At 44.5% G+C, this 11,001-nt stretch overlaps 2 protein-coding genes across 2 annotated transcripts; both read left to right on the plus strand.

Annotated features, from left to right (window-relative positions):
• Positions 1–1,309: 1,309 nt before the first annotated feature.
• Positions 1,310–4,879, plus strand: LYZ (lysozyme). The gene is made up of 4 exons (XM_032205258.1): positions 1,310–1,463; positions 2,649–2,810; positions 3,716–3,794; positions 4,447–4,879. The coding sequence occupies exons 1-4, from the start codon at positions 1,328–1,330 to the stop codon at positions 4,511–4,513; spliced, it is 444 nt and encodes a 147-aa protein (XP_032061149.1). The 5' UTR covers positions 1,310–1,327; the 3' UTR covers positions 4,514–4,879.
• Positions 4,880–5,496: 617 nt separating this feature from the next.
• YEATS4 (YEATS domain containing 4) lies at positions 5,497–10,118 on the plus strand. Its single transcript, XM_032195161.1, has 7 exons — positions 5,497–5,589; positions 5,714–5,833; positions 6,018–6,084; positions 6,178–6,272; positions 7,268–7,360; positions 7,438–7,525; positions 9,572–10,118. The coding sequence occupies exons 1-7, from the start codon at positions 5,539–5,541 to the stop codon at positions 9,739–9,741; spliced, it is 684 nt and encodes a 227-aa protein (XP_032051052.1). The 5' UTR covers positions 5,497–5,538; the 3' UTR covers positions 9,742–10,118.
• The last annotated feature ends 883 nt before the right edge of the window (positions 10,119–11,001 follow it).

The following is an 11,001-nucleotide window of genomic DNA, read 5'->3' on the forward strand; positions in this document are numbered from 1 at the left end:
ACCCAAATCTCACAGGCTACTTGATTGACTTTGAGGCAACATCAATCCTCAAAAAAAAAAACACACCCACAACACTAAATAAATATGCAGTTTGCAGTTGTTAAAGTGAACTAGCTGATGCCATAATGCAATCGGTATCATCAGGTGGCTTAGCATGGAAGATGGACTCTAGGGGCTGTGTTAGAAGCTGCTCCCCTCTGCCAGAGTTGCATTTTGAGCTGGGACACTGTGAAAAGCTGATCTCTTAAAAAGCTTGCTGAACATTACAAAGTCAATTTTTCATCCCACCTTTTGAAGCATCTACAGTTCCCCATGCAAAGCTGCCCAAACAAAGCACTTCCAATCAAATACAATTGTGTGCAGGCACACTGTTTCTTGCCAGCACTTTCTTTTGAAATGAATTCAATGGATAAGAATTTCAAAGGCTAGTAAAAAGTAACCAGCTCTGAACGTCATGATCAAATAGAGCTACTTTCTGTAGTTCAGCTTATGCATGCCCACTGAAAAATTGTACAAACAACCTCAAGACCCAGTGGGTAAAACCCACTTCTCCTTATTCTCCTTATTAGTTCCACTACCAAAACAAGAACAAGATATAAGTGCTGGTGACTAGTGCAGAGGGTTTTTCATGCTTTGTCATTTGGGTAGATCTTGTAGGAGGGTTGATACATGAGGGGTATTAAGGCTGTGCTTCTGCTTGTGCTTCTTCCTCCCCAAATACTCCTGCTCGATGTCCCACCTCACTTGCCAGCAAATGGCCCCACAGCCCCCTGCACTCAGAGCCCTGACAAACCCAGCATTGCTTCAGACACCAGGCAAGGACACGCAGCACAGTGAGGTTGCTCCTGTTGGTACATGAACGATGCATCAACAACTCTTCAGCACTTGACCAGAAGAGCCACCTTTGTATTATCAGAGAGTGGTCTAGTAATTGTGCCAATTAAACATATGTCTACTTAGGCTATTTTTATTAGTAGTGATAGATTGGTGAACAGCAGCTGTGCAGTAAAACCGGGACTTTGATGATAAATTCCTAATAAATCTTGAGTAGCAGAGCCTAAACACCCAACTCCCCCTTCAATAGGTATTGCAACAGACTGTAAACAAAATTCACCTGTGGCTAAAGTACTTTGCACCTGTTCTAAGAAATTTGACAGGTTTGGAGTGATGTTTTAATTATTGGGAAATTGCCATATACTTCAAAGGCTGTTTGTGGTGACGGCAGAGGAGAGGAACCAAAAGGGGGCAGGAGAAAAATATATAAGAGGCAAGTGCAGGAGAGCCTGCAGTCTCGCTTTTGAGAGACGGTGTGTGCTACGCTGACAACATGAAGGCTTTGCTGACCCTCGTCTTTTGCCTCCTACCCCTGGCTGCTCAGGGGAAAGTCTACAAAAGGTGTGAGCTGGCAGCAGCTATGAAGCGACTTGGACTGGACAACTACCGGGGATACAGCCTGGGAAACTGTAAGTCTGTTCTCCCCTGATTTCCAGGGAGCACGTGGGGTGGGAATTTCCACTTAACAAGCTTTGTTAAGGTGAGGATGTAGGCATGATGCTGCAGTGCAGGTGTTAAGACTCCACCAGGTTTGTCCATCTCTGCTGGCACAGACTGCAGGCATTTTCTACAGCTTGTCCCATTACCACTTCTTTCCCTGGCACTCTTCCACAGGCGAATAAAACCATTATCAGCAAGCGTTTTGCAGAAGCAGCCTGTCTCATCATACCTCCCCAGGAGCTAATTGCTCTGCCTTTATTTGCTTTGATTCCTCCCTCTGGGTGGCTGCTGCTGGTGGCCTCCCTCTGAGGCTGTGGAGCAAGCAGGACGGGAGCGTGGAGCTGAGCTGGGCAGAGGTGCTGGTGCCAGGCTTGCTCGGTGGGAATCACTGGAAATAGTAGCGGGGGAGAGGAGACAGTGGGCATGCTGTGAGGAAAGGGGGCTGAGGGAGAGGGGTTCCTCCAGACAAGGAGCCTCCCTCCCTCAGATGAAGGCCAAGTGAAGACTTCTTTCCTCCAGACAACAGGCTGGTGTTAAACCAATTTCCTCTGAGGGGAAGCATGCGTGGGGTCTGATCCCGGATCTGGAGAGCGATCCATGTGAGGGTCAGATGCAATCGCTGTCCCCGTCCCTCTTCCTTCCCACTGCCCTGCCACAGATGCAGCAGATGTAGATGGGATAAAACAAGGCCATTATGCATCACGTGAAGTACAAGCAGCTGAAACAAACCTTGTCAAAGCCAGCAGCTATTTGTGCTGCTGCCATCTGCTGCAGTCAATGGCTCCCAAAAGCTTCAAAGGAGACAGGGTGAGGGACAGAGCGTGCCCTGCCTGCCGCTGCCCACACCAGCCAGCCTCCCTCGACATGTGGGTGCAGCCGGGCCGCCCGCAGACACACGGGCAGGAGCTGGCATTTATTTTGAAGGGTAGAAATCCTGTGCTGGGTCTTCTAAAGTCATTTTGAAGTTAAGACGTGCTGTAGTTGTTTTTCATACTGGGTTGGATTGGAATAAAAGGAGCCCCACCTGTCACATGCACTCTGCATACAGTCACATTTCAGCCAGGCGAGGAGATGGGGCGTGTATGTACACAAGTCGGGTCCGGTTTTAAAGCAAACATCTCTTTTCTTTTTTCTTTTGAATGGAATTTTGACAGGGGTGTGTGCAGCAAATTATGAGAGCAGCTTTAACACACAGGCTACAAACCGTAACACTGATGGAAGCACCGACTACGGAATTTTACAGATCAACAGCCGCTGGTGGTGCGATGATGGCAAGACCCCAGGGGCCAAGAACGCGTGCGGTATCCCATGCTCAGGTGAGCTCAGCTTCCCCAGGCAATACCATGACAGGCTGCCCTTCCATATTCCCATTGCAAATGAGCAAAGGTTGGTGGCAGCCTCGGCTTTAGAAACATTGCCATACAGAGTTCAAACTCACCCTTCCCCCTTTCAAAAAGGAGGTCTGCACCGTGGTCGTGCACAAGTGAGAGGAAAACATTTCTTTACAGCAGGAATTGTATTCCCCTGCTTACCCATCTTACTGTTTCTAGAGTAAAGAGGTTTCTGCAGAACCCATTTATTAATTAGTAGTGACACTAACCCCTGGACATTTTTCTTTGAAGGTAGTGAGAGCTTGGCTTCTTGCAAGAGGCTGGCCCAAATGACCTCTTGCAGCCTGGTTTATTTTGTATAATTTCTGGATTTGCTTCATTGGTCTTACTCTTGCACTCTGATAGTTGCAAGTTGCCAGAGAGAAGTTCTTTGCTTTTCCTTAGAAAATAGAGAACAGAGGAATTGCCGCACATCTCAAGCCTTTGGTTCTTGTTGCTTGGTATAATGTCTTACCAAAGAAGGTGATACACTATATATATATTCAAGAGCTGAACAAGGTCTCTGGAGTAGTCAGCACACAGCCTGAATATTTTGAAGTTCAAAGCAGCTGTACAACTATTACCATTCTTGCCACTATCATTTTCTCACTTTCTTGGGTATTATATAGGCTTTTCCCTCACATCATGTTTGCCCACATGCTATTCAGTCTTCAGAACTGTTGTCTGTACAGGATGGTTAATTTAACCAGACACCATATGAGCCCTTAGAGTGGGAAACAATAAAAATGGTGAACACCAACACACACTCCCTAAGGACATTTGAAGACTATTTAAATAAAAATATGAAAAGAAAGAGAAAACTGACGTTGTTTCCTGTCTCCTTTTTCAAGTACTACTGAGATCAGACATAACAGAAGCTGTGAGGTGTGCGAAGAGGATTGTCAGAGATCCAAATGGCATGAACGCATGGTAGGTTTTGGTGGGTTAAAAGACTGAGCTGCACTTGTAGAACAGACAATTAAGAGAAGGAATATAATTTTAAACTAATCCAGCTTAGAAAGAACAGGCAAACCTTAGCAGTCCCTTGCATGTATATTTCAACTCAAAGCATGTAAGAACAGTAGCTAAAATGAGCATAGGTGCAAACTGCAGCTGTGGCATCCTTGATGTTCTTCAAACCCTGATATGCACCAAATTCTTCATAACTAGCAGGGCACGAATATTGTCTAAGCTCTCCATTCCCCAAACTTTTAGTATTGAAGTGCAAACTAAATGACCTACAATGTACATGTGACTGGCTTTGATTTTGCTGGCTGCAGGCGACAGGTCGAGTCATCTTGACCTGCTTTTACAAAGCCCACATGCTCTACTTAGAATTGATGCTCTCAAAGAATAGAGTGCATAGACCAGTCCAACCTATAGCCTTAGGTGTGCTGTGATTTCTAGATCAGGAATGCTTGGTTGTGGCTCTCTCTTTGGGGAAGTAGCAAAGTACTTGATATATAGCCTGGCCTTTTGCAGAATTTAGCTGTGTATCTAAGCCAGGGTTGCTAAGAAAAGCCCCATCAGTGCTGACTTTTGAGTTTGCTGTCATTAATTGCCCTGATCTTCCTCTGTCCAGGGTCGCGTGGCGCAACCGGTGCAAAGGCACAGATGTCTCCAGGTGGATCCGAGGCTGCAGGCTATGAGGCGCAGGTGCTCAGCGGAACCCGTTCCCAACAGCCAACAGCCCTCACACCGAGCAAACTGGTTCCTCAAGGCGCTTGTTACAGTCCATGATCCACACAAAATCCAGCATTACTACAACGCAGCTCACTTGTGAAGCTGCTGCTTTACTCCTTGCAGATGAAAGGGGTTCGTTTCCACCTATCCACCCCGTTTGCGCCCGACGCAGCGTGAACAGCCAGCTGTTGGTTTTGCTGTACGTAGGCACGAGCAGGGAGCCGATCTAACTGAAATCTCACCGCTAGGTTTTGCTGCTGCACGCTAGCATGATGTTTGTTACTTGCTTGGCAGTTTTAAGCGCGTTCATCATTAAAAAAATACCTGCAAATGGCTGTGTATTGGTCAGCGTGATTTGTGATCCGTAGCGCTAGTAGGGTTTTTAACCTGTGACTGCTCGAGGAGGTTGTGGCTAATGAGATGTAGACTCATGAAGGTGGGAAAAGGGCTCTGAGACCATGTGGTTGGACTGTCACCCTAATAGCAATGTCACCACTGAACCATGTCCCCAAGCACCACATCCAACCTCTCCTTGAGCACCCCCAGGGACGGTGCCTCCACCACCTCCCTGGGCAGCCCGTCCCCGTGCCTAATTACTCTTCCTGAGCAGCAATGCCTCCTCATTCCCACCCTGAGCCTCCCTTGGTGCAACCGGAGGCCATTCCCTCAGCTCCTATCCCTGGTTATCTGTGAGAACAGCCCGACCCCCCCGCTGCCGGCCACGGCGAGAAAATGGCGGCGCCCGCCGCCGCCTCAGCGGGGCCGCGCGCGGCCGCCGCCATCCCCCGGCCGCCCCCGGCCGCCATGGGGGCGCGCGCCCCTCCCGGCGCGGCGCGGGCACGTGACGGCGGGGCCGCCATCTCGCGGTACCGGCAGCGGCGGGGCCGGGCCGGGCCGGGCCGGGCCGGGGCCGAGCGGCCGCGGGGCGTGGAGCTGAGCGCGGGCGGCGGCGGCGGGCGGCTGGCGGCGGGCGGCGCCCCCTCGGTGCAATATGTTCAAGAGAATGGCCGAGTTCGGGCCTGACTCCGGCGGCAGGGTGAAGGTGCGGCGGGCCGGGAGCGGAGGGAGGGAGGGAAGGAGCCCCGGGAGATGGGGGGGGGGGGTCCGGGGCTGCCCCCCCGGCGGCTCGGGAGCGGGTGCGGGAGCTGCGGGTTTGTCGCTTGAAGGGCGTCACCATCGTGAAGCCGATCGTGTACGGGAACGTGGCGAGGTACTTCGGCAAGAAGCGGGAGGAGGACGGGCACACGCACCAGTGGACGGTGTACGTGAAGCCGTACAGGAACGAGGTGAGCGGCGGGGGCTGCCGGGCACAAAGGGGGGCTAAGGGGGGGGGGTGACTGCTAACTTTTGGGTTTGTGCCTTTATTTTCCTGCTGGTGTTGGAGGTAGGGGTGTGAGAAGGGCTGGGGTGATTGCACAGTGTTTTGCTGTGCTGTGCACACAGCGAGAATCCCCACACCTTGCCTTTCAGGACATGTCAGCCTACGTGAAGAAAATTCAGTTCAAGTTGCACGAGAGCTACGGGAATCCCCTGAGAGGTAGGGTTCGTGTTCTGGCCTTAGCCCCTGGAGGGAGGGTTTTGGTTGCTTGCGTGGGGGCTTCATCGCCGTCCCCGCTGCTTCCCCCCGCAGTTGTTACCAAGCCGCCGTACGAGATCACTGAGACAGGCTGGGGTGAATTCGAAATAATCATCAAGATATTTTTCATCGACCCTAATGAAAGACCTGTAAGTACAACAAACTTTTTAACAGTGCTTAAAGAATTAGGGAGCCCTAAGGTTGTAGTGCTTTATATTGCTGGTAAAAAGAAGTGCTGTCAGCCGCAGGGATAATAAAGCTTGCGTTTGTAGGAAATGTATTCAATTTTTGTCCATGTTTTCCAATTTCTGTGCTTTAGTACAGGCTAGGGCATTTGTGAGGGCTTTTGCTGTTTCTGGTATTTACTTATATATGAATGCACGTTGCACCTTACATAGGTTGAGCACACAGGGAAGGTTTCTCCTCAGTGGCTTCCTAATCATAGGATATTGGAATATTTTAATTATCATAACATAGTGTATGTGTGTGCGTGTGTGAGTATATATGTATATGTGTGTGTGTATATATATACATATACTGTCTATCAGATTTGGTCAAAATTAGTCAAAAAGTGACAAAGTTGCTATTCTAGCATTAGTTTCTAAAGAAAAGCAGGCTAGCACACTCCTGTAAAGGAGTTGAATGAATTATTTTCTTCCCATCATTTGTTTCAGGCATCTTGCAGTTTTGCGTACCCAAGTTTAGGTAGGAAACTTAATTACCATATTTTAGGGTAAGATACTAGCTCCTGGAAGGAGCAGGTTCTTTCTGTCACCCAAACTATGGGGATAATAAGGTTGTGGAAACCACTTTCAAACAGATTTATTGGCAAAGTTGGTTTGAAATAAATCATCTGTTCTATTTGGAAATCTTTAAGAGAAGGTATTTTTAGTAGTTTTTTATGCATCAATCCTAAAGCAGTTGTTTAGACGCTTTAAAAATACCAAGCAACCTTTGTAGCTGGCATGTTTAATAACGAATATTCAACTTAAATAGCTCTGCTGATGACATTTATTTTTGTATTCCTAAAAGCCCTTTAAATCCTGTGTGATTGTTTAGTAAGAACAAACGCTACTTGTTTATATCTAGAAGGTGATTTTTATTTTCCTACAATTGTCACACTAATAAATCTCTGTCTGCACAGGTAACCCTGTATCACTTGCTGAAGCTTTTTCAGTCTGACACCAATGCTATCCTGGGAAAGAAAACTGTAGTTTCTGAATTCTATGATGAAATGGTATGAAAATTTTTAATGTAATCCTCACTTTATTTTGAAAAGTATTAGTGATAACACTTGTTTCTCTCCCCCATTAGATATTTCAAGATCCTACTGCAATGATGCAGCAGCTGTTAACAACGTCTCGTCAGCTAACACTAGGTGCTTATAAGCATGAAACAGAGTGTAAGTACAAAATACGTTCATTTTAGAAGTAAGCTGTAGTTGGTTTGGGGTTTAGGGTTTTTTGTGGGATGTAATCATACAATGGATTTGGCTGCTGCTAGAAAGTGATATTTTTGTCTTAAATTAACTTCAGTTTTTGCAAAGATACTAATACTTATTCGAAAACTTAAGATTTTCAGATCTGTATGCTTGCTGAAAAGAAAGGAATTACAAATAACTTGGTATAAAGATTGATGGCATGATCTACACCTCGTTTATCATATTTGAAATGAATTAAAAGAGAATAAATTCAGACCACTGCCTTAGAGGTAATTAGGCTCGTGTCATGAGGATGTTAACTGGAAGCAAAGATTGTGCTTCACCACTGAAGTACGTAGCTCTTAGTGCTGCTTAAGACAAAGCAGCAACCCCCTGGGAAAAAGAGGAGCGTCTGGAAGTTCTTCCTGTCCCTTTCCCTTCTGTCTAATACTTTAACTGTAGGTCGCTTCATAATGCAGTGTAGTTTAATGTTACTTTTGTCCCTCCTGCATAATCTGTCTAAGTATAAAACAGAATATTAATGGAATTAAGGAAATAGGGCTATGAAGGTAGGGCAAGATGTGTGAGGAGCAGCTGAGGTCCCTTGCTTGGTTTGCTCAGCCCCGAGCAGAGCAGGCTGAGGGGAGGCCTCATGGCGGCCTGCAGCTCCCTCACGAGGGGAGCGGAGGGGCAGGCGCTGAGCTCTGCTCTCTGGGGACAGCGACAGGACCCGAGGGAACGGCATGGAGCTGGGACAGGGGAGGGTCGGGCATTAGGGGGTTAGGGAAAGGTTCTGTGTGGAGCCAAGAGTTGGACTCAATGATCCTTGTGGGTCCCTTCCAACTTGAACTATTCTGTGATTCTACAAAATGAAATGAAAATGCATTTATTCATAAAGTAATGCATTTAGCAATGATTTCTGCTCTGATCGTCTGAACTTGATTTCTTATTTTACACTCTCAGAAAGCAGTTGTATTTATTAAGTACAAATTCTACCTTGTTAGTTGCAATGCCGTTGTACTTCTGGTCACTTGCTCTTTGGCTTATCTGCTTGTTCCCCTGACACTGAATACCTCAATCAAGGAGTGCTTGAGCTCCACAGATTTAGGGTTCTGATTTGCTTTGTATCTGTTCAGGTGTTTGAACGTGTGAGGTAATTCCATTTTCTACTTCAATTTTGTTAGTCTTAAGGTGGATCTTCATCACATTGCATGGTGTAATAGTTTGTGGGTAGAAAGCATTTAATAATTTGAAACTTTCTTAAAAAGTCCAGTTTTAAAGCTTTCTTAATTAGAAGTTCTGCATGTTTCTCCTAAGCAATAATAAAAAAAAATAAATAAAAAAATTTTTTGAATGCATTTCCTTAAAAAGTGCTATTGAAGCAGATAAAAGGTTAAATCCAAAATGATGTAACATAGGATCTGGAGGGATATCCATGGCCTAAGAAGACTTCCTGGCTTTGCACTGTCTTAAAACTTGTGCATGACAAAAAAAGAAAGAAATACCTGTCAGATGTTCCATCACCAGTCAGATGCTTGTTAAAGCACAGGTACCACCACCAAATTTTGTAGATGCGCAGAATCAGAATACAGTGAAGAATAGTAAATGTGATACACTTTTCACTCTTCTTTTCCCATGTGCTGTCATTTCTTTTGCTGTCAATCATGTCATTCACCTAATCTTCAGGTTCTTTTTTGTTTGTTTGTTAGTCGTTTGTTTTTACTCTGGCAAATGCTATAGTAAATTACAGTGTTCCTACACAAAAACGATGGACTGAATGAGGTCATAAACGTGTTTTTAATTCCATCTTTTTTTCATATATCATTTTTACCACATGCGTTGAATCTAAGAATATTGAGTTACTAAGTAGTTGAATTACTAAGAGTAATTGTTGGTGTTTTTGTTTTTTGTTTTTTTTTTGGACACGTACCTTCTAAATGACTATCGCTGTTTAAGAAGTAAATGTGTTTTTAATAATTATGATTTCTTTTTATACTTACTACTTATTTTTCTTTATCACCATCACAGTTGCAGATCTTGAAGTAAAAACCAGGGAAAAGCTAGAAGCTGCTAAAAAGAAAACCAGTTTTGAAATTGCTGAGCTTAAAGAACGATTAAAAGCAAGTCGTGAAACCATCAACTGTTTGAAGAATGAAATCAGAAAACTTGAAGAAGATGATCAGTCTAAAGACATGTGATGAGTGGTGGCTTGATAGGGAGCCTGTGCTGAAAATGAAAGGACTCCAGTCATGGAATTGGATGTGTTCTCTTGATGAGACCATATGAATTTTATTTGCAAATCATTGGAATGTGTAGCAATTGACTTCTTGAAGAGAACAAGAGTGAACGTATCCTCTCTCTGTAGTTGAAATCTGTGGGTACATATTTCAATGAAAACAGGACTTGGAGACCAGATGATTTTTTAACTGCATTTGAGTGATGTATATGAAAAGTTTGTATTAAGTCTTGTATTAGTTCAATGGGACTTTACAAAATGTTTACTTTTTATTTTTTTTTCTACGGTTTAGAGATGCATCTTTAAGTTGAAAATAAAACATGTTCTTTTTTATTAAAAAAAAAAAAGTCTCTGTCCAGTTTGGGCTTCAAGTACCATTGTAAACACCAGTTTTAAGTTGGGTTGTAATATAATAGTATGCAAGATGCTTAAGTGATTTAAGTAAGATGCTTACAGTAACTTCTGTAAGTCTGCCTATTACCAGCACTATGAGAAAAAAACACTATAAAATCAGGAAAATGCTGTTTTTAATAACTTCTTTATCTACAGATAAGAGTTTCTAGTCCCACATCTGCTTTAACACAAAGGCATCAACTCGACAAGTTATGTTTGGATGCAGGAAACTGTATCTGTCCTGTTTTGTAGACATTCTGTTTAACATCTGTATTCTGCTTAGTGTTAAGTAGGAACTGTTCCCCCTGAAAAATTAGTACGTAATATTTTGCCTATGAATTCTTCTCTTCATTTGTAGATGTAAATGTGCCTCATAGAGATGGCAGGACTTGAGGTTTTGAAAGGCTTGGAAATCTCTACTGCTTCAAGATCCTTTGATGCAGTAACCTCTGCTTTAGAGGAGGAAAAAAAAAAATCACCCTCCACTTCCATGCAAATCGGTATTAATAGACCAAAGCACTAATTTAGTCTTCTTTGAAACAATTGATAATTTTGCATTTAATGTGGCTTGGGAAAGATTCATGACTGAAACAGTTCTAACAGTCTGAGCTCAGTATGGAGTTGTCATTAAGAAAAATAACTTAAAATTTGGTGTACTTCGTTGAGGAAGATGATGCACCTTGTCTGAGCAGCGTTCACACAAATCCCCCCCAGTGCTGCAGACCACCCAATTTTGTCTGATGAGGTAACTGCCATTGCTGATGATCACACTGAGCAACTATTTTTACTAGCTATTAGCAATTTTCTTGCACCATTTTCCAAGCATTGT

Source organism: Aythya fuligula, chromosome 1 (genome assembly GCF_009819795.1).
Source record: "Aythya fuligula isolate bAytFul2 chromosome 1, bAytFul2.pri, whole genome shotgun sequence".
In the NCBI taxonomy this organism is placed as follows: Eukaryota; Metazoa; Chordata; class Aves; order Anseriformes; family Anatidae; genus Aythya; species Aythya fuligula.

Excerpts from the sequence above, each read along its gene's own strand:
- LYZ (XM_032205258.1), top strand. The coding sequence starts at position 1,328 with ATGAAGGCTTTGCTGACCCTCGTCTTTTGCCTCCTACCCCTGGCTGCT. Across the intron at positions 1,464-2,648 it reads GGGATACAGCCTGGGAAACT|GGGTGTGTGCAGCAAATTAT; the intron begins GTAAGTCTGTTC and ends GAATTTTGACAG. Across the intron at positions 2,811-3,715 it reads GTGCGGTATCCCATGCTCAG|TACTACTGAGATCAGACATA; the intron begins GTGAGCTCAGCT and ends TCCTTTTTCAAG.
- YEATS4 (XM_032195161.1), top strand. The coding sequence starts at position 5,539 with ATGTTCAAGAGAATGGCCGAGTTCGGGCCTGACTCCGGCGGCAGGGTG. Across the intron at positions 7,361-7,437 it reads CTGAATTCTATGATGAAATG|ATATTTCAAGATCCTACTGC; the intron begins GTATGAAAATTT and ends CTCCCCCATTAG. Across the intron at positions 7,526-9,571 it reads TTATAAGCATGAAACAGAGT|TTGCAGATCTTGAAGTAAAA; the intron begins GTAAGTACAAAA and ends TCACCATCACAG.